This window comes from Netta rufina (genome assembly GCF_964035555.1).
Source record: "Netta rufina genome assembly, chromosome: 15".
NCBI lineage: Eukaryota > Metazoa > Chordata > Aves > Anseriformes > Anatidae > Netta > Netta rufina.
The window spans coordinates 16,862,143-16,889,555 of record NC_140138.1 but is presented as its reverse complement, the minus strand read 5'-3'; the positions used below and the strand labels follow the sequence as shown (position 1 = coordinate 16,889,555).

At 56.8% G+C, this 27,413-nt stretch overlaps 3 protein-coding genes across 7 annotated transcripts in view; 1 reads left to right on the top strand and 2 right to left on the bottom strand.

Moving 5' to 3' along the window:
• The window catches only part of TSC2 (TSC complex subunit 2), a 37,033-nt gene extending 36,181 nt beyond the window's left edge, over window positions 1-852 (bottom strand). For all 4 annotated transcript variants that reach the window (XM_084296062.1, XM_084296064.1, XM_084296063.1 and 1 more), the window contains exons 1-2: window positions 821-852; window positions 265-417 (exon numbers count right to left, since the gene is read on the bottom strand). In XM_084296062.1, the coding sequence (XP_084152188.1) occupies window positions 265-402 (138 nt within the window). In that variant the 5' untranslated portion in view covers window positions 403-417; window positions 821-852. The remainder of the gene's footprint in view (window positions 1-264; window positions 418-820) is intronic.
• Window positions 853-895: 43 nt separating this feature from the next.
• Window positions 896-6,841, top strand: NTHL1 (nth like DNA glycosylase 1). 2 transcript variants are annotated; one of them, XM_084295836.1, is made up of 6 exons: window positions 896-980; window positions 1,316-1,530; window positions 3,090-3,260; window positions 3,812-3,971; window positions 5,568-5,673; window positions 6,342-6,841. In XM_084295836.1, the coding sequence occupies exons 1-6, from the start codon at window positions 947-949 to the stop codon at window positions 6,463-6,465; spliced, it is 810 nt and encodes a 269-aa protein (XP_084151962.1). In that variant the 5' UTR covers window positions 896-946; the 3' UTR covers window positions 6,466-6,841. The 2 variants fall into 2 exon arrangements, with proteins under 2 accessions (XP_084151962.1, XP_084151961.1); XM_084295835.1 differs by having other exon boundaries at window positions 914-1,004.
• Window positions 6,842-7,417: 576 nt separating this feature from the next.
• The window catches only part of NHERF2 (NHERF family PDZ scaffold protein 2), a 32,651-nt gene continuing 12,655 nt past the window's right edge, over window positions 7,418-27,413 (bottom strand). Inside the window, exons 3-7 of the mRNA XM_084295723.1 lie at window positions 15,984-16,160; window positions 13,947-14,100; window positions 11,819-11,862; window positions 11,440-11,502; window positions 7,418-9,846 (exon numbers count right to left, since the gene is read on the bottom strand). Coding sequence (XP_084151849.1) covers window positions 9,688-9,846; window positions 11,440-11,502; window positions 11,819-11,862; window positions 13,947-14,100; window positions 15,984-16,160 — 597 coding nt within the window. The 3' untranslated portion in view covers window positions 7,418-9,687. The remainder of the gene's footprint in view (window positions 9,847-11,439; window positions 11,503-11,818; window positions 11,863-13,946; window positions 14,101-15,983; window positions 16,161-27,413) is intronic.

Here is a 27,413-nt window from a genome sequence, read left to right as displayed (position 1 = left end):
AGAAAACACCCTGCAACCTGACAGAACAGGGGATAACATCACGTCGTAAAACACCCCTAAACTACTCAAACACCGAATAATTAACATGCTGCAACTTCAAAGCTCACAAGTTCTACATCCATTTCACTGGAGTGAACTGAGAGAGAAGGTAAAAAAGCGAGATCACAGGGGGAACAAATGGCAAAAAAGAAAGGAGAATGAGCAAGCCCTCCTGTGAGGGCCTTCCAGGTGATCCAGACCCTACCCCACCACGACCACAGTCACCTTGAGTATTTCAGCAGTGATGATAAACTCCGTTTGCTTGCCCTCCGACGACTTTGAACTTCCCCGGGACGTCCCCAGCCCCAGGAGATTCTTGAACTTCTCCTTCAGCCCGGAATCCTTGCTCTGAGGCTTTGCCATCGCCGCGCCGAGCCCCTGCACACAGATCGGTTGCTGTTAGTGAGGGGGGGGGGGGGGGGGGGGGGAGGCCCAGGCAAGGACCTTCAGCCCCCAGCCCAGCGCTGCCACCCCCAGAACGTGGCTTTTACCCTCAGCCCTGCTCCCTCGGCCCGTTTAGAGGAGGCAGGAGCCGAACACGGAGGGCGAAGCAGCGAGGAGCCCGCCTGAGGCCCCCCCGCCGCCCTCCCCCCGCCTCAGCCCCGCTCCCCCCATCCCACCCCGGGGGCACGGCGCAGGCCCCGGCCCCCCCCCGTGCCACAACCCCGGGGCTCAGCAGAGCCCCCCCAGCCCCTCCCCGGTCCCCCCCTTTCCCCCCCCGGTCCTCCCCGGTCCCCTCAGACCTCCCCCCCCCCCTCCACCGGCCGCCACCGCCGCTCACCCTCCGCTAGGCCCGGCCCCGGTGCTTCTCCCCCCCCACACCCCCCCCCCGCCTCCCGGAAGCCTTCCCCGCCGCTTCCGTCGCCGTCCCGGCGCGGGGGGGCCTGGGGCCGGTAGTCCCGGGGCCATGTGTGCGGCGGGGCCCGCGGCCCGGCGGCTCGGTAGGGCCGGGACCGGGCCCGGAGGTACGGGGAGGGGAGGCCGAGGCCTTCCCGGGGTAGGCCCCGGCCTTGCTGAGGGGGCTCGGGCGGCCCTGACGGTGGCGGGGGGGGAGGCTGCGGCCCCGGGGGGGGCTCCAGGGCCTGCCCCGGCCTCGTCCTGCCCGGTCCCGGGGGCCTGGACGCGGAGCCCCGCTGGGCACCGGCCTCCCCCCAGCCCCAGGCCCCTCGCCCCGGTGGCCCCGGGGGTGTCCCGGGGGCTCCCAGGGCCGGTGGTGGAAGCTCTCTGGTGGCTAACGGTGGCCCCCGGGCTCACGCCTCTCTCCTGCCTCCCTCAGCGAACCGGGCCCCGAGCGCTGGCAGCGCCCCGAAGCGCAGCAGGAGGGGGAAGAGCAGCGCCATCGCCTACGAACCCGAGCCCCCGGGGCCCAGATGGGAGCCCGAGAACTGGAGGCAGCAGCTGGAGCGCATCCGGGAGATGAGGAGGGCCAGGGATGCTCCCGTGGATGAGATGGGAGTGGAGAAGTGCTATGACAGCAGCGCTCCTCCGCAGGTAACGGCGTCCTGCTGCCCCGCTCTGCCCCACGGGCAGCTGGAAGCACAGAGCAGGAGAATAAATGCAGGGCACGTCTGGATTCTGGGCTGGAATGGGCCCACCAGAGGTTACTGCACACGTATGAGAGAAGTGGTTTGTCCTGCTGGTGGAGGAGAGTTGGCTGCTCCCTCTCCTGCTCCTGGCTCGGGGGCTCCAGGCAGTCCCCATGTCGTGGTGCTGGGTGCTGTCAGTTCTCTGCTCACATTCAGCCCGTGCTGGGCATTAGCAGCAAGCAAAGACATCTGTGAAGTGCCCTTTTCCTCAGCTTAAACTGTCAGCAGAGTTACCAGGCTGAACCAAGAACAGGCAAAAATGAGACAGTTTTAGAGTAGAAATCCTGAAAATGCATTACAGCTGTCTTTAGTGGCAGGCTGCAGGGCATGAAGGCATGTTCCTTTTTTCTTAAAAATCTCTGTAGGAGCCCAAGGAAAATATCCAGCAAGATGGCCCTAATACAGAGGAAAAACAGCACAGGGAGAAGGTGAGGGAAGCTGAGAAGAAACTTTCCAGGCCGCTTTTGTGCTCTTCAGAGCAGCACAGAAGCATAGATTGTCTTCCTTCTCTCTCACAGTCGTCCTTAAAGGACGGGGTCTTGAAAGGCAGGGTCGTGCTGGGACGGCAGCGTGCTCCTCAAGCCTGGGAACACAATCAAAGGCCCCAAATGGCACCTCCTGCTGAGGGCAGCATTTGCATTGGTACAAAAAACAGAGCGAGGCAAGGATGTGGCACAGCGCAGGGCTGTAGGGCTAGGGGACACGGGGATCCCACGGGCAGGCTCGGCAGGGTTGTGCAGGTACAGCTGCAGTGCAGGGAGCACGTCCCTCCTGGCTGGCGTTGAGCCTGGGATCCTGCCTGACAAGGAAATAAAGTTTTTACCCCAGGGGAGCGGGGTTGTTGCTTCCAACATAAAGTGGATGTTGTAACCCTCAGTGCAGCACCAACACGCTTCACACGACTTCTGATGTCGTTAGAGGGACGTCTGGGTTTTGTGCTCCATTTCCCGGTCTCTGACACCCAAAATTTTTAATTGGGTTTCCCAAGGAGCTCATTGGAGCAAGATACTCAGTTCCTACTGGTGCCTAGCGGAAAAAGAACAGGATTTTCAAAAACTACTCTATACCACAAGTTATACATATTAAAAATAAAAATAAATAATAAACAGATATCTGTATTTCTATGACCTGTGGGGTCTCCTGAGAATCCCATTATCAGGAAAAGCTTACTCTGGCCCTTTGTGGCCAAGCACTGGTGTCCTTGGATGTGTTATCCCAGCACACAGTAGCTGTTCTCTGCCCTTCTGTGCATGCTGGCTGCTTAGATTGAAGGTGGTTTTTTGTCCCCTTTGTTGTGTGGTAGCAGTGAAAGGTTACAGGCGATTCCTGTTTCAGCCTTCCGTTCTGGTATGGATGGATATGGCTGAAACAGCGCACTGGAATAAAGATGGTGCTGGGAGAACCCTGCCCCAGAGAGCAGGATCCTCTCTGAGCCTTTTGGTGTCTCCCTGTTGCTTCCCCCAGGTCATGCGCTACCAAGTCCTGCTGTCGCTGATGCTCTCCAGCCAGACCAAGGACCAGGTGACGTCTGCTGCCATGCTGCGCCTCAGGCAGCGCGGCCTCACGGTTGACAGCATTCTGCAGATGGATGATGTGACGCTTGGGCAGATCATTTATCCTGTAGGCTTCTGGAGGGTGAGTGCAGGACCGCAACAGCACCCGACAGGCGTGTGGAGGAACTTCTTCCACCATCCTCAGCTCCCATGTAGCTGACAGAAACGGCTCAGAAGCCGTGGAGAGGAACATGGGGTGGGTGGCTTGGCCCTCGCAGGCTGTATCTCGTGGCTGTGCTGAAAGCAGGTGCTGAAGGCAGGAGGTGGGTGTGAAGCAGCCCTGCCCCTGAGACTTACCCCAGCCTGTGTTCAGCCTCTATTCCATGCCCCGCAGTGATCTTTTCCCTGGAGTCGAGTTACAGGCTGTATTTTATGCTGGTTTTAGCAATTTGTATTCACAGCAAGCTTGTTTGCTGCAGTGCCTGCAGAGTGCAGAGGAGGCTCGAGCTAATCAGCTTTCAGTGTTTTCAAGGAGAACTCAAAGACCTCTGCCACCCCTCTGCAAACTCCAGCGCCTGGCCTCACACATAACGCACACTGAGGAATGGTTTTATTTTTTTCCTGAGCTGTTTGTCTCTTTTCTCTGCATTGGAGGGCAACTTGTCTTTTCTGCCTTTCCCCTTGGTTTTCCAGAACAAGGTGAAGTACATAAAGCAGACGACGGCCATCCTGAAGCAGAAGTATGGGGGCGACATACCAAGCACTGTGGAGGAGCTGGTGAAGCTGCCAGGAGTGGGGCCCAAAATGGCCCACTTGGCCATGAACATTGCCTGGAACAGTGTGTCTGGGATAGGTACGTTGGACTGTATTTTCCACATTCCTCTCCTCCTAAATCCTGCCCAATCCATTCTTGGGTAGAGGGGATGCATTGCAAGCTGCCTGCCCGAGGAGCCTAACCCTATTGCTTTGATTTAGTCATCTGCACACTATATCTTGTATTTGTGTGGGTGCAGCTACTCACAGTGGATGTGTTGCTAGGATTTAATGAACTGTTTTGCCCAAAATTTGAAGGAAAAATCCCCTAGTTCCCAAGTTCCACTCCCTCCACTCAGATGCTGATAAGCAGAGCAAGTATTGCTTAATTGGGTAGGCATCCCAAAAGATGTACTAGGAGAATAACACTTTGAAATCTCCTTGGAGTCAACTGAAAGGGCGTTGAGGATACGTTTGTGATTTGCAGATAGCTCTAGGATAGTCTGAGGTTGGTTTATTGTTGGTTTTGTTTTTTACCAAGGTTGTTTCTGTTTAAACAAATCTTGGTTAGGATTTTTGTGTTTGGCAAGCCTTTAAGAGGGCAGAAGCAAGGCTCAGTCTGCAGTGCCAGTTGGCTGAAATCAGTGATTCACAATGAGTTGGAAAAAGAAACGGTCTGAGGCAACCTGCAGGTACTGAATTTCTGATGTTTTAGTTCTTGCAGCTGGGCCCCTTCAGGAATGGGGCCGGGGCTGCACTGAGCAGCCGGCAGATGGAGCTGGGAGATCAGCACAGCCCAGGGACCCTGGGGACAGATTAATATTCCAAGAGTATTTGCAGTTTAATGGAGGGCCCTGGGAAGGCCAGTAACGGTGCCACCTGATGACTGCAGGCCACTAAAGCCAGCACACAACCCCAGGGCAGTGCAGGCAGCAGCTGACCCCTGCAGCCCCACTGGTGCCTGCCCGCTGTGCAAAATGTGGCTCCTCTGCAAGTCAGCAGTGTTTGGGGGCTGTTTTCTCCCTGCTGTGGGGGAGGGAGGTCCAGTGGGAGCCAAACTAGGCAACTGTTTTCCAAATAATTGTGTGTTCAGTTTTGATTTAGGAGGCAAGACTTAGTCTTCCTGTTTACAGCAGTTTCCTGGGTTTTGCCCAATTAGCCATAGAGACAGGTTTATCGCTGCTGATCTAACAATAATATACTTTGCATTCTGAGCTTTTTAGCTCAAAGCACTTTCTAAACATTTGTTTAAACCTCACAAACCCTCTTGTGTTAGTAGGCATTATGAAATGTGTTTTCCATCTGGGTAAACTAAGGGGCAGAGATTGCAATTTGCGTAACATCAGCTGAAACACCCAGAGGAAGAGAACCCGGGACAGGCTGCCCTGTGCCTGCTAGATCAGAGTGCGGAAACCTTTGTAGGAAGGCTCTGTAAGATTGTGTCAGCGTGTAGCTAGCTGCGTGGTATGAGATATCCACCCTGCCTGCTGCTGGCTCTGTGCCTAGGAAGAAACCAGCCTGTTTGTTCTGCGGGCGAGCCTCCCCTTCTGTTTCACCTGCCGTGTTGCTGCAGGGCCACGGAGGAAACCTGCTGCAGGGTGCTGAACCTGCTTTGCTGTGACAAACAGCCCTGGCTGCGCTCCTTCCATTCAGGCGTGCCTGCCCCCCACCTAAACTCTGGGCTCTCCCTTCCTAGCTGTGGACACCCACGTGCACAGGATCACAAACAGGCTGAAGTGGGTGAAGAAGGAGACCAGATACCCTGAGGAAACTCGGGTGGCGCTGGAGGACTGGCTGCCCAGGTGAGGTCTGAGCCCCCAGCCTCATTCCTCGATACCATGCCCCTACTTGGAGGATCCACAGCTGCACGCAGTCCTGCCGATGGCATTTTCAGTGCCTCCTTTTTATGGCAGGACTTGTCTGCAGGTGTCTCTCCTCTCCCACAGGGCTGCTGCGGCAGCATCTCAGCTGCCGGGTGGGTTCCCCGCTATCAGATGTGTGTGTCAGTCACTACTAGTCCAGGAAGGTACCTGCAGGCCTTGGTGCCATGCTCTTTTGCCTAAACAAATGCATTATGACCCAAGCCAGGTACTTTCTGCACGGGACCTTGCTGAGTCTAACGGCCACAGCAGTGGCAGGCCACGGTTGGATTTTGGCCTTCACTGAGGCTTAATCTTCAGTATCAAATGCCAGCTCACAGGTAGGGCTCCCCAGTCTGTCATGTCTCCACATCTGGCATTCACACAAGAGAACGCCCACACGTGCTTTGTGTGGCTGTCCTCTGCCTCTCTTCCCTGCCATGTTCGGAGTGCTCAGGAACAGCTAGAAGGGCTGTTTCTAGCAAGAGGCAGCTTGGGCAACCAAGAGGAACAAAAGCAATGCGTGAAAGTTGTCCATTTAAAAGTATGATCTGTTCCTTAACCCTTCTGAGCAGCTGTGTCAGAAAGCTCACAGTCTCCTCTCACTACAGGGATCTCTGGAGGGAGATAAACTGGCTCCTGGTGGGTTTTGGCCAGCAGACCTGCCTGCCCGTGAATCCTCGCTGCAAAGAATGCCTCAATCAAGATATTTGCCCAGCTGCTAAGAGACGCTGAGGGAACATCCTGGCTTCTTAGAGCAACAGAGCTGCTTTGGCCCAGAGCTGAGCCCTAGGACTGCTGTGCTTTGCACAGGGCTGACTGTGTGACTGCAGGGAAATGGGAGACTGCTGCCGCCAGCTAAGCATCTCTGGAGAGGGAGAAGCTTGCTGGCAGTGGCTGAGCTCTCAAGAGGAAAAAGGGTCTTTCAAAGTGCAGCAGTCCTGCTGCGTCAGTGCTGCCGGCTCCAGCCCCCGGGTGAATGCCTGAGCGTGTCCCGGCCGAGCAGCAGGCTGTGCGCTGTCAGGAACAGCTGGAGAGGAGTGCTTCGTGCTGCAGGATCTGCTGCTGCTTGTAAATACACATTTAATAAAGGTGGCGGGTTGTTTTCTAACGCGTGTGAGGTTTGCTGGCATCTCTGCAACACTGGGCAGGGGGAGGAGAGCTCCGATAGCCTCACCGCAGCGTGAGCCCATAGCAACCAGCCCTGCCAGGGCTTGCAGCCTGCCAAGCCGCCTGCCTGGTGCTGGCAGCAAGAACCATGGGCAGTAAGGTCCAGCTAAAAGCTTCACAACCCAGGGCCAGAAGCAGCCATTGCTTGGACAAGTGACCTTTGAGTCCTGCTGGCACAGGAGCCTAGGGGACACAGCGCACAGGGAGCAGGTGACAATCCAGCTTCACGCTCTTAATTGTCAGATGTGTGCTGGCACAGCTTACATAGCCACAGGATCCAGGTTAGTGTGCGCCTCAGAAGCTGACAGAGGGGCCACCACCCACGTGTGCGTTTTGTTCTTCAAAGAAAGGGCAGTGCTGACTTCATTGTAGAGCTTCAAAGGAATAATTTCAGCTACTCTTTAAACAGGCAAGGGAGGAAGCAAAGTTTATAACGTGCTAAAGAAGGCTGTAATTCCGCTCTGAAGTTCCCTACCAAACAGATGAAGAACGAGCAAATAAGTGGTACATGGGAAAACAAAGTTTATTACTGACATTACAGTGTACATTGTTTTTACAATGCAGCTAACAGCCTTACACTTTATTGATTTATTTTTTTTCCACGTTAAATGTACAGGAACTGAATAATTACTACTGAGCTACAAGATGTCAGAAATATGATAAGTGCTTTAACCAGGAGCAATTTCCATGGACTAAGCAGAGATTAAGATTCTGAAATCTTATCAGTACAGACTTGCACACCTGATTTCTTTTGATCTGCATTCAGAACTACGCGTTCTTTTTTCCCCCCTTTAACTACAGTGGTCCAGTCTTGGGTGAGAAATGTGGTATTTACAAACGAGGCTTTGCTCTCTGACATGCACGGTGGGTTGAGTTCGTGGTGTAGTGGGGAGCACTCTGCCCTGCACAGACCGGAGCACTGCCTGGGGTTTGGCTACGCAGGCACTGGAAGCAACGTGCATACCGTGAAAAAGAAGGACTCCTTCAGTCCTTCCTGATTTCCTACAGAAGCAAGTACTTTGGGGACCAAAAAGAGAGGAGCTAATCGTCTTTGAGGTGGGGTAGAGAAGAGGCCTCTAGTAATTGGCAGAGTCCTGGTGGGGGGAAAAAACCTCTCTGCATCCCGAGCCGTCATCCTGCCGCCACTCTCGTCACCAATAGCCAAACACCTTCACCAATCCCTCTCCAAAGGCATTTTTCAACCTGTTCAGCCCATCAACACTTTGCACCTTCGTAAAAAAGAAATCTCCTTCACCTCTGAGGGTTTCCGTGCTCTTGCCAGCCAGCAGCAGCCCCGGCAGCTCCCTGGGGCGCAGCCAAACGCCCCGGCCCCGCGCTGCCCCTGTGCTGAGCCGCGGGCAGCCGCTGAGGAGAGCAGCAAATGGTATAAGGCACCTTTTAGTTCAGCATTTAGGAAATGCACACAGAGCCACCACAACACCCGTAGCGCGCCGACCAACCCAAAGGCCTCTGCCTTGTAATACATCAGCTCTGGGGAATAATACAGGGCAAAGTCGCAGCCAAGTCTTTTGTTTAAAATAGTCATCAACGGCCAAGTTATTGCTGCCATTTGCATTGAGCTGGAAAAAGTGGTTTTGCACGCAACTGTGCCCAGTCCCTTCCCCCTGCGGTTTTGACATGGGAGCCAAAAGACAGACCTTCCCCGGAGAAACACCTCCGCCTGCAGCCTGTGAGCGCGTTGTTTCGTCTTCCTTGGTCACAGCCAAAGAACTTACGCTGGCTTCATCTGCAGTGCTTTAAAGATAGGTTTCGAGGGCTTGAGGACACCCTGCTTTTGGTACTAAAGCAGGACACAGCGCCAAAGCAATCGCCCAGGACATCGACCCTCTCCTAACTATGAGTCCGCTCTGTTGTCAGCCCCACTGAGATTTGGGGAGCTTTGGGGACCCCGCCTGCCCTGCCCAGGGATGGGGGACATCAGGGGGGAGCGGGAGGCAGGGAGCACGTGCCAGCCCCGAGGGCTCCCCGGAGACCTGCTTGGCCCTGCAGCATCTCCTGCACCTCTCACTGCGTTGTGCAAACCGTGGGGCTGGGGGCATTTGGTGCTGGGTTTGTCTTGCTTGTACATCCTGCAACCTGGGGGGAACAGGGGGGTGAAAGGGGGCTTTTATTGCTGGGGCAGAAGTTGCTGCTGGGAGGGAGGCTCCTACACTAACTGGGAACAGGTAGGGCTTCATTAAAAAACACCAACGAGAACTTTTTTCATTTCAATAGCAAAGTCAACACAAGAGATTTACAGCCACTGCCCCTTTTCCCATCGTGAGGGGGTAAAGCTGCAGGCCGGGGGCTGGGGTTGCTGCCACCCCCCGGCCACCCACCACGGTGAGGCCGTAGGACATTTGCACAGGGGCACAGAGCATCCCATGGGGCTCAGCCTGGGACACCCGCAAAACCAAAACTAACACCCCAATTAAAAAAAAAAAAAAGTAATAAAAGCCTAAATTATGCAGGTAAGAAACGAGAGTTAAACTCTTCCAGTCTTTTCTCAGCAGGAACAGGGGACAGCAGGCAGCCAGACCGGGCTGAAGAGCAAGCAAGAAAAGGAGCTTTGGTCACATTTGTCTTATGAGAATCGCTGGTGAGTAACAACAACAATAATAATAATAATAACATCAATAAAAAAAGGACTTTAAAATACGCCTCATAAAAGCAACCAGTGAAGAGCAGAGCACAAAGCATCTCACGTGGACACTGAAGGAGAGGGCGCAAGCACCTCTGAACGTCCGGCCAGGTGCAGGGGAAGGCAGGCAGTGCCACCAGCGAGGTTCAGAAATTACTGAAAATCTCTCGCTTCTTGTTCCAGTCCATCTGCGGAGCCCTCTTCTTCACCCGCTTGGCCCGCACCTTCTCCTTGGCCTCGGCAGCCGTGGGGCTCAGGCTCAGCCCGCTCTCCTCAAACGGGTCCCTCTTCTCCGAGTCTCCATCCTGCACAGAGAGGGAAGATCAACCTTCTGTCCCCGGCACCGTGTGCCCAAAGCCACCCGGCATCCCATCCCCACACTGCTGGGAGCAGAAATCTCCTAGCACATGTATGAGATAAGCAAACTCGCAGGTTTTTAGAGGAGGTCGCAGCCCCTGCCCCATGTCGTGCCTATGGTTTAACCAGCAGCAGCATCTGCGTAGCCACAGAGCAAATAATTACATTGCACTCGATGGGTGTTGTTCCTGCACCGTTGCAGCCAGGTGTTCAAATGGCCGGGCTCCAGTTTGCTCCAGAGAACAGCCAGAGCCAGGATCCGGCAGTGCCTGCATGCCCGGCACATTTTGCTTTGGGAACTGTACTGGGAAGAGCATCCTTCTGTCTGCCTAATAAGAGCGCTGTATGATACAGAAATCAGCTTTCCTTTCTGAAGTCACTGCAGCAGCATCCTGCACGCACCACACTCATGTGAACAGCAGACAAACACGCAGAATAAAAACCTTCATTTGTAAGGAAACATCTTCAAGCCTGCCCACTGGCACAGCTTTAACGCGTACACGAAGCTCCAAAGGGATTTCACAAACCCTGCCAGGAGCTATGGGCAGGTCTCCCATCAGCGCTGCCTGCAAGAGAACTGCTTTGCTCTGGCTTTTGGATGCTAACTGGTTGGCGTGCACTGCTTAGCACGGCACACCATCGCCGAGGAGCAGGACATGTATTATTTAATGCTCAGAGAGAAACAGAGCTGCCAGACTGCAGGCGCTTGGCCCAGCTCTCGGACACAGCTGGCGTGCGCGGCCTCTGAGCCTGAGATGCTCGAGAGGCTCTGGGCACCTCAGACCTAAAACCCTTGAAGGCACCCTTTTGTCTTACACCTCCAAACTATTACAGCACCAGTTAATTCGCTGCCATTACCCCTTGGTGCTCTCCTCTGCTGGCCCTTGGGGCAGCCCCATCTCCTCAGGGCAGAGCACACGGAGCCCACCAGTCCGTGGGGGCACAGCACGCAGCGGGACCCTCGCAAACCGTCCCCTAACACGGGACATCTGCTGCTGCTGGCAGAGCCCTCCTGTCCCCTGACAAGGACTGGAACCAATCTGAAGCCATCACTTAACCCATCTCCACTCCTGCCCATCTGAAAGCAGAAGGGAAGGCAGAACACAGTGGTATTTAATTCACACTCGAATGCTTTTACATCTCTCTGACATGGGTTTGGGGGCAGCGTGCCGCTGCTGGCCCCCTCCCCGGGCACACACAGCCCTGGCAGCAGCTCTCCTTGCTCCCACACACTCCAGCCAGATGTGCTCAGGACGGCCTCGCCAGGCCACCCAAGGGGTCATCGATGTCCCCAGGAACGCAGCTGCCTCTGGGCTGGAGCCAGCAGCTGCCGGGAGCTCACGGCCACATTTCATGCAGATTTACAGGGCAGGGCATGAAAGCAAACTCCCTGTTTTGCTTGCTGGGTGGATACAAGTGTACCCAAGTCTGCAATCTGAAACTGAAATTACATTTAGAGGCATTTTTGCCCAGTACCATAACACAACCACGTACACACGTAAGCATGTACAAAGAAGAGGGTGTGTGATCGGGGTTTTTACCTCTGATTCCTTCCCGGGACTTTGAAGGTCACTGTGAGATGAAGATGTGGATCCTCCGTTCAGCTATTGGAAATGAAAATGTTAGTCCAGTTGTGCAAAGACAAAAAAAACACACAAATAAATGGGCAGAGTGGGGGGAGCCACTGCTCCCCTGTCCCCACCGCCCGCCCACCTCCTCCTGCTGTCCCCGGGGAAAAGGAGTGAATTGGTCTCACACCAGCCTCGTGCAAACCCGAAATTAAAGCTGCATCAGGAAGCAATTACAATTAGTTAGCAGTGGTTAAGCTGAGCTAAATGAGCTTCAGGGAGGCTGTGAGGTTTCCTCTGCTCTGAGCCCACCCAGGACCGCCCAGCCCCCGGGGAACAGGCGAGGACTCACCTGTGTCTGTGCGGATCCGTTCGTCAGGGGCTGAGGCACCACACCTGAGGGCCACGCAAAAGAAAAATGTGTTGAATATACTCATAAATACACTGCTGGGCTCCTAGGGGAGTGCCCTCCAGCATCGCCCCCGGCTGAGCCCCTCCTGGCACAGGGTCTCCACCCCAGCCCCAAAAGCCCAGTGCACCCCTTCCCTCAGAGCTGCAGCCAGACCCAGCCCGCGCTGCCTCTGAGCTCAGGCAAACACCTCTGTACCCCCGTGCCCTCTGCAACCACATTCTTCTGAAACCTCAATTTCCTTTGATTTCCCTGTTTTCATCAAAAGAAAATGTCTTCCAGGAAGGGGACTGAGCAGCTTCCCCCTGTGAGCACTAAATGCGGTGTACTCCCAGTTCTGACAGTTCAGTAATTTTTCTTCAGGAGCTGTTTAATCAGAAATCTTAAAAACCAGCCCAACACTATTTGCTGAAATCAGCATCTTGGTGTCGCAACAGCACGGGGCAAACAACCCGCCTTTCATGTACCTTGCCATTTTTTTGCCCGGTTCCAACGATTTGCGCTAATAACGCTCCAAACAATGGCAAATTCATTGCAGATGAGCTGCAGGTCACCGCGACCCAGCCATTGCTAGAGGCAGCCCGGGACAGACAAGCTGTGGTGTCACAGATGTGCTAATTGCAACAGGGCTAACGACTGAGCACGAACACGTCTGGGGGCACAGGGCCCTTTCTGTGCATGGCACGGGGTGAGATCGGCTCTGTGGGACCCCAGGGGGACCCCAGGGTGCCCCCAGCGCACAGCGGCCGAGCAGAAAACAATGCTGTGCGTGCACGCCTTGGGTAACAGCAGCTCCAGTGAAGCAAGAGCTGCGCTTGCAGCCAAGGGCAGCCTGCAACTGCAGAAACCCAGAGCTGCTGATGTTACAGCTCCAAGCCACTGTCCGTGCATCACATCCAGGGCTGGCCAGGCTTCATAAAGAGCTGATTTTGGGGATGTGTCAGTGCAAACTTAGGTATTTCCAATGTAAATTGGGGCTCTTTTTTATTTAATAAAACCAAAACATGGACTTTGAAAACGTGCTGGTGTGACAACCTCCGCTGTGGCATCAGGACAGCCGAGCCCAAGTGGTGCAGGGCTGCTGGCCAGGCGGACCCGCTCCTTGCTGACCCCCGAGGAAAGCATCCAACATCCAGCAGGGAGCTGCAGAGCCAGGGCCCAGCACTTGAGCACCCACCCGCGCACCCTGGCGTGCGGCTGGCCCCGGCCACGTCCCCGCTGCAGGGAACAAGGGCTCCTTTGTGCTCGTGCCAGCAGCCAGCGCTCGCACCGGCTCCTCCTCAACCGCTTCGGAGCATCTGACACCGCTTTCGCCCCGCGTGCTCCTCAGCACGGTTTGACCCGTTCCTTTGGGCAAATCTTCGCATTGAGCACCTGGCAGACCGGGAATGTCCTGCAGAGCTCAGGTCGGACAGGGGCTGGCAGCGTGGGAAGCAGAGCCCCCCGTTGGGCTGCAGGGCAGCTCCCTCCCCGCGGCAGGTCGGGGAGCGGCCGGGCTGCTTTCTCTGCCAGGTTTCAACAGCAAGGGAAACATTTCCTGCAGCAGCCGCCCCTGTGATTGCTGTCACGTGAAGTCCTTCCCTCTACACGCACATGGGGCCAGCCCCAGAGTTTCTCCCTGCACCTTCAGGCTCCGTCTTGGGAGCACAGAGTGGTGCGGGGTTATGGTGTCCTCCCTCTTACAGCCCCACATCAGCACTATGGGGCCGGCTGCTCTGCTCCCAGGCACTGCAAACAAAGCAGGAGCAGCCCCAGGATCCTCCACCAGAACAGATCCCACCTGAGCATCCCTCCCCGAGCAATATGCTCGGCGCCACCCCAGCACCCTCCTCATCCCAGCCACCTCCTGGCAGAAAGTTCCTGGGTTAATTATTCACCGTGCAAAAAATAACAAATTGTTTTTTTGGCTAGATTAGGAAGTATTCTCACTGCTTATAAATAGCTGGGTGGTGCTCAGGAAACTACTGAGGGATGAGACAAGGGAAACATGACTCTGGCACTTCTGAAATCCCACCCAGTGTCCCAGTGAGTCACGAGAGCTGTGGGGTCGCCTAGCAGAGCCGAGTCTCACCTTTGGTGTGCTCCTCGGTGGGGGTCACCCCCAGCTTCTTGAAGTAATCATCTGTTTCGGGGTCCACCACCAGGAGCCTGGCTTCGCTCTCCCTGGCCTTGATGTGGGACACGACCTCCGAGTGCCTCAGCCCCTCCACGTTTATCCCGTTCACCTGCAAAGCGGCACCATCAGGACCAGGTCTGGCTCCCGCAGCACAGACAGGGGAACAACCCCTGTGCTCACCTTTTGTGTCACCAAAAACCTCTGCCCAAAACTCCTGAACTCCCTGCAGCGAGACCCAGCCACAGCCTCCGCCACCACCCCACGTGCCCGGGTGCTCAGGGACTTGCAGGTTCCCCTCCAGTGATTTCATTCACCTTAGCTTTGCCCCAAACACCTCAGCCTGCACTGAGATCTCTATGTCCTGCTCCACAGGGCTTGTGGCCACTTGTCCCTCTGGGAGAGGAGCAAGGGAGGATTTCCCGTGTCCTGGTGGCTGAGCAGAGCTCGGCCTTTCTGTCCCCGTCCCCGACGCACTGACTCATTTTCCCTTCGCTGCACGCGACCTGGGACCCACCAGCAGTCAGGATCTCTCCTCCCAATTGTTCCGCGGGCAGAAAGGGAACAATCGTGATTTCTAGGCATTGTTTGTGCTCAGGAACGAACACACCCATTGTCCCACATGAAAAGGTCTCGATGCCACTCTCATTGCAGGGCTGTTTTTTGCTGCGCACGACAAACCCCGGTCAGCGCCGCAGCCTCTGGCACCCCCAACCCGCCCAGGGGGTGCAGCAGGGCTGGGGGCATCAAATATTTATCAGAGCCCCAAAGAGCCGGCTCGGGGGGATTGGGTTTCCGAGCTCTCCAGCTCACCCCTCGCCGCTTTGTGTGCGCCAGGCACTTGGCCAAGGGCCGATAAATAAATAACAAAATCCCTCGCCGTGACATCGTGCTGCTCTGAACCGCGGCTCCCTGCGATAAAACCCCGCGGTGCTGGGGGCGAGCACGGGGAGCAGCCCTGGCATGGGGCGGGAGGCAGCCGGCGGCTCCCACGGAATCCTGCATGATTATTCACGGGGCTGGAAAGAGGGCGAGGGCTTTGGTCTTCGCTCACTTCCCCACCTCGGGGACCGCCCGGCTCCGCAGGATGCGCGTTTTCTTCCGAGCGTGCAAATCCCTCGTCCCTCTGGACCCGGGGGTGGGGACACGGGCTGGTACCCAGCTCGGGCAGGGATAACCCACAGCCCCAGCACAGGGTGTCCAGGTGCTCCCAGCACGCAGGAGCTGAAGCAGGCACCAGGGCTGCTCCTGGGGTGCTGGCTCTAGGATCGAGCCCCATCCGTCTGTCTGTCTGCGCTGCCCAAACCCTGCCCGGAGCGCACAGCTCTGAATGGGGGAACTCAGTACTCGGTAAAAATGGCAAGGCACAAACAAGCCAAGGGGAGGGTGATCAGCAACCACATCAAAAATTCTCTTGTTCAGCAATAAGTGAACACAAAATCGCTTCCAAGAGCAGTTTTTCCCCTAATCTTTCACAATCTCATGCCTTAAGACCTCTCTGCAGAGCTTTTCCCCCTCTGTTTCCAAATGCTTGCCCTGCCCAGCAGCGTGTTGGCTCAGCTGGATGGCACCGAGCTGCCCCAAGCCCATGGCAGATGGGGGTGATGGGACAGAAGCAGCTTCCCTGGGTGGCTGGGATGGGACCAGTCCCAGTTGTCCCCACAAAGCCACCTCCCCATGCCAGCACCATGAAGTGCAGGGTGCTCTCTGCTCCGGCCTGGCCATGTCGGGGAGGTGGCACCAAACCTCCATCCGTGCTCATCCCCAGTTCCAGCACCCTGCCTGGGCACCAGCATCAGGCTCTGCGTTATGAGGGAACGTGACAGGGATCTGATGGAAAAGATCAAGGGATGGGGCCTTGATTTAGCATCAGGCATCCCAGCTGATCTGTAGGGTCACGGTGCTTCTGCTCTCTCTACCCACTTTCAAGAGGGGCACAGGACCCCAAAAGAGCTCCAGGCTGATGGGAACGGTGTGCTGAGCCCCCAGCATTACCTCCACCAGCCGGTCCTGGGGCCGCAGTCCCGCTCTGGAGGCTGGCGAGTCCGGGTCGACCGAGCGGATGAACTGCCCCGGCCGGGACTTCTCGCTGTGCAGGTTGAAGCCGTAGCCATTGGGGCCTTTCTTCAGGTGGCAGAGACGTGGGCACAGCTCTTTCTGTCCGTTTAAATCCTGATTGAAAGAAGAAGGTGGTGGGGGGGGGATAAAACACGGCGTTTAATTTATAGGTTTGGGTTTGTTCTGAATCATAACTAAAACTAACAAGGAAGCAACGTATCTGCGCACCATCCTCCCCTGCCAGCTAAACAGGGACAGGTTAACAAATGAATTTCCTCTCATTGAGTTTATTTTAGAAAACCAATTGTCCAAAACCATTCCAGAGAAATTGAAACAACAAAAAATGCATTTCCTTCTCTCCAGCAGCAGCCCAGATAAGCCTGCCCCACCCGGGGGCTGCTGAGCCCCTCTGGGCAGCGCCCGACCCCGTGGCCGGGCACAGCGCAGCCGGGCAGGGCCAGCACCTTAACCTTGGTTATTTATTTAAGGCAGCGCCGTGCCCTTGGTCCCAGTGACATCGGCACGGCACGCAGCTCCATCCTCTCCCTCCCAGCTCTGGAGCCACGATCCTGGCCATGGCAGAGATGGCTCCGTGCCTGTGGGGACAGGCTGGCCGAGGAGGATGCCCCATCCCTGTCCCAAGCTGTCACACCTGGATGCCTCATTACGGGATGGCTCCCCAACAGCACCTAATTACTGAGGGAATCACACCTCTTGCCCTGCACACACCACCACCATCCATCATTCTGTCCCAGAATCAGGTCTTGCCTGGTTCTGGCACTGCTGCCAGCGCAGACCCCGTCCCTCAGGGCCACCCTCGCCCTGGCAGTGCATGAGATTGCCCTTGGTGACCCCACTTCCAAGGAACAGCACCTTCCCCAAACCTGCTCCTCCCCACTTCACCAGTTCTCTGTGACCAGCTAAAAAATCCCCAGAAATAAGTGGAAGCACTGAGCAGCCCCAAGCTGAGAGGGAGGACCTGCAGGACCACCCGACCACCTTCAGCCATCCATCACAGCCGCTCTGCAGCCATCTCCTGCTGGCACAACTGAGAACTTACAGAAACACCAAGCTGGGCTGGGCGGAAAAGCCCTGCAGAAGTCCCAGCTTTGCAGAGAAGCTGGGTTTTGCAGAGGGGAAGAAAAGCACAAGCCCCTGCACATGGTGCTTTCCCCTCCCAGGACGCACAGGGCTGCTCCCGCTCAGAAGGGTTCCTGCAGCACGTAAAGCTTGAGCTTGCTGCAGGCAGCAGAACATTAGAGGAGCATGTGAGGAGTTTAGTGCTTCCCCCCATCACATGCAAAATGCTTTATGGCTCCGCAGGGCACCGGGGGAGCAGCAAGCAGCGGGTTTTCTGCAGGCTCACAAGAGCCATTTCTTCTCCCACAAAGGCAGCTGCCCCACGACAGCCCCTGCACAGCCCGGCACACCAACACAGCCATGTCTCCAGCAGGAGCTGCTTCAGAAATAGAAGCAGGTTTTCTTTTTTTTTTGGTCTGTGGTTTAAGGAAAACATTCCCTGTGGCTGGGTTTGAAATTTGCATTAAAAGAAATGCTGCTCCCCTCCTGCTATTAGACCTCAGATATTTGTTTTCCAGATCGCATTTGTGGTACAATCTCTTATAACCTTTCATTTAAAATAAAGCAGCCAAGCAGAAATTTCCCCGACGTTCCCATCTTGTCCAGAAGGTGCTGTGAAAAGACAGCTCCCAACACCCCTGTCCCTGGGTTTAATGCAGCGGGGAGCCCCCCTCCTGCATTGCTGCGGCCCCGAGCACAGCCGCCAGCTCAATGGGATGTAAATAAATATCCCGACAGAGCTCTCCTCGAGCTGTTTATGAAATACTCGAGCTGGCGGGGCTCACATCAGGCTGGGGAGTTCAGCGGATGGCTCCAGCATAACCACAGCCTACTCTGAGTTGGGAAGGAGAATGCAAAATTGCCACAGAGCAACAGGATTGGCCCCGGCACTGGGATACACGCTGAGGACGGAGGTGGATGGGGAACTCACTTGGGTGCTTCTAGCCACGAAGCAGCTGGAACAGCTTAACCCCGTGCCTGGGAAGAGATGAGGAGGGAGGCGAGCAACTGAGATCTTGGCAATGCTGTGGCTCCTCGGGGCTCCAGCGCCCAACTCCTCAAGAAGTGCTCCCAGGCAGGAGCTGCCACTGGCAGTGCCCAGCGTGGGCACGGGGCTTCTGTGGGCTCCACAGGCTGCAGGGCCCCAGTGTTTACAAATAGCAACTTTGCAATACAGCTTAAAAAAAAAATAATAATAATCAAGGAGGGGGCTTGAAGAAAAGCCCCAGTGACCGCTGATACACACTGCAGCCCTCACAGCCTCGTCAGCCTGAGCTTGCAGGGCGCATGGATGCTACCATGACAAGTTCTGGGAAAAAACAGACTATTTCCCACACACTCCTGCCTGCAGAGATGCTCTCAGCATCAATGCCTCGATGCACACAGTGGTTCTCGAAAGGGAAAAGCCACGAGGACGGCACCCGCGGATCAACGGCGCACGGCTGAGCGCAGCCAGCCACCAGGACCCGCACACGGATCCTCTCACTCTGCAGATTCAGCAAACTGTGTTTTCCCATGGCCTCAGTGCAGTTAGTTCACCCTCTGCAAACGCTTCCAGCTCGCCTCGTGGAGTTCTTCAACAGCCGGAGAAAACAGGAAATGATTCAACCACAGAGCAGGGTCAGCGTGTCGAGGGCCCAGCGCGACCCCAAGGGATGCACAGGGCTTAAAGCGCTGGGAAAAGGGGCTGCCTCTCTCCGGAAGAAAGGAACACATCTAGCATCACCTACCTGGGCTTAGAAATTCAGGTTTTGAGCTATTTTACTCTTAGCCCATTTTTAAGGGGTCACAGACACACAGAGCGGCTCCCTGTGCGTGCCGTGCCAGCCAGTGGGGTGTTGTGGCCAGGCTCGGGGTCACCAAAATAAATCACACAGAAACCAGGCAGAAGACAACTCCTGCAGCAGCTTTTTTGGGGGTACCCAGCACCACATCCTGCACAGGCTTGTTCTGCTCTCACCAGCACATCCTGAATTCAACGTCCTTGAATTCCACATTTTAAAAAAGAAGCCCCAGTTCAGCCACAGCATCTGCTCCGAGCAGCACACAGAAATCCACGGGCAGAACTGCTCACCCCTCTGCAGAGATGATGCAGGGCTGTTAAACCTCCCGACTACCGCGGTCCTCAGCCGTTGGAAAAAGCAGGTCTCTGATCTCAGCTCTGGAAAGCCCCTCTCTGGGACTCCGCAAACACCGAAGATCCCCTCGCCGCACTCAGATTCGAGCACATGCTTAAACACTTTGCACTTACGTGCTTCGTTGACACGGAGCCGCCGTTCCTCTTGCCAGCTCTGCTATTTATTTTCTTTACGACCTGTGCCAACGCTTCCCTGGTTCTGTTCTGGGAAGATATTTCCTGAGCTCCCGGGAGGAATTTCGCCTTTGTGAAACCCAAGCCCTCCGTCGAGGCGCTCCCCGCCGCGGCAGCACGTTATCGGGGCTCCCTGGAACCCACCCGAGCTCGGAAGCCCCGGGGGGGGCTGCACGGTGCCTTCCCACCCCGCTCCCCGCAGCGCCCGCCAGGCTCCGCCGCCTTCCCACGCCATGGCCATAAGAGCCGGTTTGTGTGAGCTACACACACACACGTACAGGAGAGCCAACAAAAATTAACCGTGTATTTGTCCACTCGCACGCAACAAAGCGATCCTTTTCCTAGGTATCCAGATCCTGAGCTGCCCACTGACTGACACGGGGGATTAACAGGCAATGGCAGGCTGTATTCCCCTCACAAACATTACTCCATGTACACCCCCACATATGTACAGATGTGTATGTGCTCCTAAATACCGCATGGACACAAAGCCGTGGTGCTGCACCCCCGCTGGAGCTACCGCTTGAGGCAAATCGTCGTCATTTTGGAAGGGAAGAGGTTTTGGAAACACTATTCAAGCCGGCTCATTTAAAAAAAAAAGCACAAACAAAATATGAAAGAACAATGAAACACTTAAAAAAAAAAAAAAAAAAAAAAAAAGGTTGGGTGTTGCCAGTTCTCACAATCTCACTGCAGCTCCAGCACTGAGGCTGTCCCTCGAAGCTTGCAGTGCTGCAGCCAGTGGCCATGGCCCCGGGCTCAGCGCCACCACCGCGCAGGTCACTGCGGTGACTGGGACTCACGCACAGATCAGATCCCATTCCCCTTCCCATTCTGTACAGCTGGATGCTTCAGCACACTCACCGCAGAGCCAGCGCCATAAACACAACCAGCTCTGACTACCAAGAGGTTCCCATGCAGCTAAGGAGCAGGCATCACCTCCACGTGAGCAGAACCTGCCCTTTGAAGCGCCGATGCACCGCGGCGCAACAAGAGGAGAAGCTGGGAAAGGGGCCAAGGCGAGGAAACCGCTCTGCCAGGGCTGCCTGAACCCAAACCCTTGGCCCCAGGCTCCCTCCCGGCGCACACCGCAGCTCGGGGGCTTTGCTGGGTTCTGGTGCAGCTGAATCAGACCCAGCCAGGGCCCGAAAGAACCGCCCCGCCTGGCCGCGCTCCAGGCTGCAGATCACCCCGCGACACGTCAAGCTTTTCCGCCTCTGCTCCAGCCGAGCTGGAGAAAACACAGGCAGGAGCGTTCCTGCCTAATTTACATTGTTAACATATTTTCTTTCAAGTCGGCTCCCGTGGCGTTTCCTCTCCTTTTGCTTGGGGTTTTGCTCAGAAAACGGCTCCTTTGCTCGCTCCTTTGCCTCTCAAAGCCCGGGTGGCACAGGGGGACCCCTGCCCTCGGGATGCCCAGCAAGCAGCAGGGCACCGCACAGCCCCAGCACCGCACGGGGAGCACCGAGGGGTGGAAACCCGAGCAGGAAGGGGCTGGGGCCACAGCACCACCAGAACAACGGCCCCATTGACACCCGCCCGACACGGGCACCCTCCCTTGGCAGTAACAGTTCCATCGGGAGCTGAGCCGCAGGCAGCCTTTAATTGCCACTATTATTACCACCGTTTCCAAAGGCTGCTGCCTTCGCTCAGCTGCGGAGACGCACGTAACTTCCCACAGATGCTCACTGCCCTGATTTGGGACGGGCAGGGGGATCCGCACGTCCCTGCCATGGAAACCTGCTGCCTGCTGTGCTTCAAGGATGAGGAGCCAACCTGCAGCCCCGCTCGCCGTGAGATGCAGGGGTTTGGGCTCGTGCCACAGCCGGGATTACTGCCTCCATTCACCGCGGTGCCAGCCATCCAACGCCTGCTACAGCAGGGCCGGTTTTCATTCCCCTTCCCCCAGGAATGACTCAAGTTTTCCCAGGAAAGCAGCACCAAAAAGGGGGCTATTGTAGCCTCGCATCCCCCAGGGCCTGAAGGACCTCGGTGACACCAAGGAGTAGGGAACTGAAGGAGTAGGGAACCGTGGGCAGGGCTGGGTGAGGGGGACCACAAATGTCAAAGGCTCCCACAAGCAGCAGGAGCAGCGCAGGGCAGGCAGAGCACCCCCAGGCTCTGTGTTGCAAAGAGGCAGCCGCTCACCCTCTGCCCTATTCCCAGCAGGGATTTGCTGCTCAGCTCTGGGAAACCCCAGCACGGGATGCTCCGGGGCTCCCTAAACCCCCAGATGGCCCCAGAGCCCCACCGGGATGCTGCGGCCCCCCAAAAACCATGGGGAAGGAGTGGGGGCTCCCGGTGAGCCTGCGGCCGCACGCATTTCACCCAGCTCCAACCCACAGCTCGGAGACAGCCAGAGCCAAACGCGGCTTCAGCTCCAGATGTTGGTGAAAAGCTATAAATAACGAGGGGGAAGGGGAGGCCGGGCTGGCGGGACGGCAGTCCCACAGAAACTCCAGCAGATGTTCCCCCTCCTCGCAGCCCCAGGGAGGAGCTGGGGGTGATGTGGGAAGGATTTGAGGGAGGAAGGCGGCATTTCCAGCACCCAGAGGTGCCCCAGCCACACGGTTAAATTTAGAGGTTCTTATTTAGAGGTTTTGCAGCAGCCCTGGTGCTGCTGCAGGAGCCAGGATTCCTGCTCCCCTCTCCCAGGCCAGGAATAACCCCTGGGGCAGGAGCAGCTCAGCCTCCACACAGTAAACAAGCTGCTTCCATTTCTGCACAGCCACAACCCTAATTACCACCCTGCTCGCTACCCAGAGAGGTGCTCTGGCTTAGACACCAGCAGTCAAAAAGAGAAAAGCTCGCTTCATTCTTCCAATAAAGCCCTGGCAGCTTGACTGACAGTTGCTCTTAAAACTTGTTTTTTTTTTCCAAGCATCTTCTCGGCACCAGCAGCCGCTGCCACCACATCACAACAGTCAGAGAAAGTTTGGAGCGTTCCCTGGGGATAAACACCAACTGCAGCAGCACTCATGGCAATCACCACCTTGATAGAAAAGGAGGAGTGAAAACACTGTGACAGAACACCTGGCAGAGCCTGCAATCACCCCAGACTGTGCCAGGTTGTCTCAGCTCCCCCAGCAGCTCTGGGAGGAGCACGGAGGAGAAGGGATGCATGATGCTGCAGCACCCTGACCCACAGCAATGGCAGAGGGCAGTCAGAACCCCAAAAACGCTCTGGCATCGGCACCCAAAATCAGCCAGCTGCCACCACGCAACCTGGGCATCCCAAGGACAATGAGATGAAGCAGCGGGACCCCAGGACGTGGCAGCCCCCTCCCTGCCTTGTGACCCCCAACCAGGCTCCCTGCTGCTGTCACAGCCCCGACCTCACAGTTTGGTTGTCACCAACCCGACCCACCAGCACCTCCACTGCCAGACCCGAACGTGAGGCCCAAACTGCTTTAGGGTATTCAAATTGCTTCCATCATTCCAATTGCTTCAATTATTCAAATTCCTCCAGCTGGGTTGGAATAACAGAAACATCAAAAAACTATACATATATATTATATATATATATATTTTTTTTTTTAAAAAGGGCAGAAGCCACGAAAGATTTGTGCTTTTCCTCCAGGGCTCCAGCACTCTCCCCACACAGCCCCGCAGCAGCCAGGCGCTGTGCCCTTGCTCTGGGAACACCCAATTCCTGATGGCTGTGGTCTGGGTGCTGAGCACGCACGCAGGGCACGGCGCTGCCTGGATGTGTCCCGCTGCTTTCTGTGCCAACGCGCAGCACAAAGGGAGCAAACGAGGATCACAGGCAAGCTCAGAGACAGCAAAGTGATTCCAATTAGCAGTGGAAAGCATCCAGCCCGGGTACTCAGCAGGACCTACAGCCAAGCTGCAGCTGATATGGTAATTTGGATATTTTCAGCGAGCGAGGTTTTAGCTCATCGGGTCTGCCGCAGGAAACAAAGCGTGAGTTTGGAGCGGGGACAGCTGCACGGGGCAGCAAGCCCCCATCGGGTAACACTCCCCATCGGGTAATGCACCCCGTGCCTGCCAGCCTGGGCTCTGCCAGCTCTCGAGAGCAGAAACCGTGCCAAAAAGCTGCACTTCCTCAAGAGCAGAGGGCACCCTGCCAGGATCAGCCCCAAAACCAGCAGCAACGCGTTCTGCATCACCCCGAGCCATGCACTGAGGCACCCAGACCCCACCAGAGGCTGTCATCCCCTGAAACCACCAGGCAGGAGAGAACACAGGATGCAAAAGGTGTGGAGAAGCAGCAGAGCCCCTCTCCGTGCTCCCCAGCACCGTGCCACGGTGTGACAGAGACCCCCAAGCACCACGGAGCCTCTCGGGAGGTGCTGCAGCAGGACCGTGCCCTGCCTGGTGCCCCCCAGCAAGGGCCACACACCCTGGGCATGGCCCCCCCAGGCAGGCCAGGGCAGCTGCCCCATGCAGGCACCGCCACGAGCCACGCACCCAGCCCGACCCCACGGGATCCCGCTGCTCCCTGCCGCCCAGCAGCGGTGCCAAGCACTGCGATCTCCGTGTCATTTCTCAGGAATCCCCCAGCTGGGGAATTTCTCGGCGAGAGGCTGCAAAAGCCAGCCTTTTTGCTTTTCTTTTTTTTTTTTTTTTTTTCTCCCCTCCCTCCCCCTCTGCTGGCGTTCAGGCAGCCAGGGAAGCTCGCTCTCCCCAGCGCACGCATTCCCACCCCTGCAGGGCTGCAGCCAGGCCCAGCACCACGCGCTTGGCTGGAGCAGGGGAGCAGCTGGCCCCGGCGGCGCAGGGAAACGGAGGGAGGCAGGGCAGGAGAGAGAGAGAGAAAACGCCACGTGCATGTGTTTGCTTTCAGAGAGACAACTTTTCCAGCGCGATCTGCCAAGGGAACTCGCAGCCGGGAAGCCGGCGTGCAGGGGGAGAGCAGAGCAGCTCTAGGAGGACACGGGGCAGCAACGCAGATCCTGGTGGGCTGGGGTTTGTCCACAAGGAAAAACACAGGATCTGCCTGCTGGAAGCAGAGGCAGCCCACAGAGCCCGAGGGAGCTGCTTGCCTGTAGGTGGGAGGGAAGGAGGCGAGGTGGTCGCTCCGTGCAGGGCTCCAGCTGCTGGGAAGGGGGAAACGGCCTTCCCACGCCCACCACGAACCTCTCCAGGGCGAGGGAAGGGAATGCTGCTGGGCCACGGGGAGGCAGAGACCAGGAACAGCGTCCCAGGGGCACAGGGCTCCCATGGAGCTGCCCCAGCCGAGTGCTGGCAGCCCCAGGGGGATGTGCCCTGCCCTGTCCCAAAGCAGTGGCACCACTGCCAGCCTTGGTGGCACGTCCTGGCGTCCCCAGCACCTCTCCAAGGACAGGCCCTGGAGCCCAAGCCATGGCTCCTGTGCCAGGCAGGGCTCGGAGCACACCCTGCACGTGAGCTCGTGCTTGCTTACAGCGAGCCTACGGCCCATGAGCCCAGGACAGCACGGGCTCCGGCCACAGCCACCCCCAGAAAACCATGAACCAGGCGGTATCAGCCTGCCCTTTGGACTCTTCAGCTTCTCGCCGAGGCCAAGCCTTGAGCAATCACCAAATCACTCATTAATGCCGGCCCCCTTAACTGCCTTCATTAATCCCAGCCACCAGCAGGAGCCCAGGAACCTGGCCGTGCCAACCCAGCCATGCCGGCTTTGTGCTCCTGCTACAGCGGGGTCACCAGGTGCCACCACGAGGTCTCCAAACCCAGGCCAGCACCTGCGGTGACGTCCACCAACACTGCCCCATGGTGACCAGCTTGGCACCATGGCTGCTCAGGGGACCCCTCCTGGGGACAGGGGCACTCCACTGGGGAGTCCCAGGGGCTTATTGTGATGCTAGGGGCACCACGTAGGGCTGGCAGCGATCCACATCCCATGGGGCCAGCACCAGCCTCCTAAAGCCCCCAGGAGCTGCCTGGGGAGCCTGACTTCCTGAGGCAGGGAGCAGTTGTGAGCAGACCAGTAAATAACCCTCAGCCCTGCAGAAAGCGGGCTGATGGCTGAGCTGTGGGACATGGGATGGGAGAGCCCGAGAGCCCCCAGTCCCTGCCCCAAGCCCACTCATCCTCCCCAGCCCTGAAGAAAAAGGCAAAGGTGGGTCACGGGGACTACTGTAGACTTGCAGAGCCCAACAAAGCACACACAAAGAGGCAGAGATCCCCCAAGCCATCACAGGAGCCCTTTGGGGTTGTCCCCTCCACTCTGCCACCGAGCCCAAGCACAGGGGTGGTGGATAGGATGGAGCTGGGCACGATGAGCTGATGCCACGGGCTCACGGTCACACTGCACATTGCCGTGTGCCTCCCAGCAGTGCTCCCCAGCACAGGGACATGTCCACACCTCCCTGGCATGGGGACACATCCACACCTCCCTGCCCGGCCCCCACCAGTGGTGCAGGGAGAACAGGCGCTGCTCTGTGCGCCCACCGCGCCGGGGAGCACTGGGGAGCGGGGAAGTTCAATAGTTTACTCCCAATATTTGTCTTGGCCGGGCAGCACAGCTTTCGGGAGGAAACCGGGCGGGGGGAGGGCTCCCAACATCCTCTGCATTCCTTGTAATGAAAGTAAAGGCAGCGCTGTGGCACCCGTGCCTGGGGTTAGCTAAATGTGAGGCCTTTTTTTTTTTTTTTTTTTTTTATTTCAAGATCCTGCAATAAAATATCCAGGGGGGCAACTTTCAGCGAGCAGAATGGAGTTGAGGCACCTCACTCCTGGCCCTCAATGGGACATGCAAACTACCCCCACCTCCCAAAGCCCTGCAACTCAAAGCTTTTATACAAAACCTGCCCTGGACACACCACCTGGAGCCGATGGCTCCACCAGAGGCTCTCCTTCACATCTGTAACTCAGCCTCTTTCCAAAACGCCAGTGCCAGCTCCATCCCATAACCCTGCTGGAAATCACGGGATCAGACCAGGACCTGATGCACTGGGGAACAGAGCTGCTGCCCACCCAGCTGTGGCACTCAGCTCAAAATCCACAGATTTTAAACCCAGCTCCCCGAAATGAGATGGCTGCGGAAGACGCCCCTTGCTTGCTGCAGGAAGCCACGCGTTTATCTCCACCAGGGTGGCCAAACATCACAGCCGTGCTGGGGCAGATAAGGGCAGTGCTGGCAAAGCCCCACATAGAGGCTGGCGGTGCCAGGCACATGCAATAGGGGCACAGGGAACCCCCCCGATAACTGCTGGAGCCAGCGCAGGGCTCCGGCTGCAGGTGCCGATAACGCCAGGGGAGGTGAGCACACAGCCAGGCGCTCTCGGCACCCTGGTGTTTGCCCAAGAAAAGCTGCTGCCCTGGGAAGTCCTGGGCTGGCAGAGAGAGGGGTCTGAGAGAGGAGGAGAGGCACAAGGCAGGTTTTATTCCTGCTTTTGGGCTGCCCGGAGCACCCCTCAGCACAAGGTAGGTCTCCTGCGTACCCCATCCCCGGGGCAGACCCAGCCCCGATGTCAATGCAAGCCCTGTCCTCATAAACAGCTTCCAGGCAAGAGCGGGGAACTTTTCCAGGCAAAGCAGACTGTTCATCCTTCTTAGAACTAATTAGGGCTCGTCTTAATTAAATCCCGCTAACCATGAACAACCGCAAGGCCAGAATTAACTGCTTTACCTGGGATGCCCTCTGGCCGCTCATGCAGGACAGTCAGCCTGCAGCGGGTGCTACAGACGGGGAGCTCTGCCCGTGCTGGGCACAGGGGGCAAGGTGAGAGCAGCCAGGGTTTGGCCAAGGTGACCAAAACCCCACAAACCAGACCCAGCACCCGGGGGATGGCACAGCCACGTCCCCATCCCTGGTGGCCACGGAGCACCTCGGGGCAGGAGGTTAACCCGCAGGGCAGCGAGCGGGGATTAGCCCGCCCGCCGCCTTTTGTGCCACTCATTTCTTTAAGGGGATTAGTCCCTGTAAATCCATAAGAGGGTTTAATGACATAACACCACGGGGACTCCTCCGGGTCTCTGCAGGCAGCGAGCCTTGCCTAACGGGATTTGCAGCAGGCAGCACTAAGGCC

Excerpts from the sequence above, each read along its gene's own strand:
- NTHL1 (XM_084295835.1), top strand. The coding sequence starts at position 947 with ATGTGTGCGGCGGGGCCCGCGGCCCGGCGGCTCGGTAGGGCCGGGACC. Across the intron at positions 3,261-3,811 it reads ATCCTGTAGGCTTCTGGAGG|AACAAGGTGAAGTACATAAA; the intron begins GTGAGTGCAGGA and ends TTGGTTTTCCAG. Across the intron at positions 3,972-5,567 it reads GAACAGTGTGTCTGGGATAG|CTGTGGACACCCACGTGCAC; the intron begins GTACGTTGGACT and ends CTCCCTTCCTAG.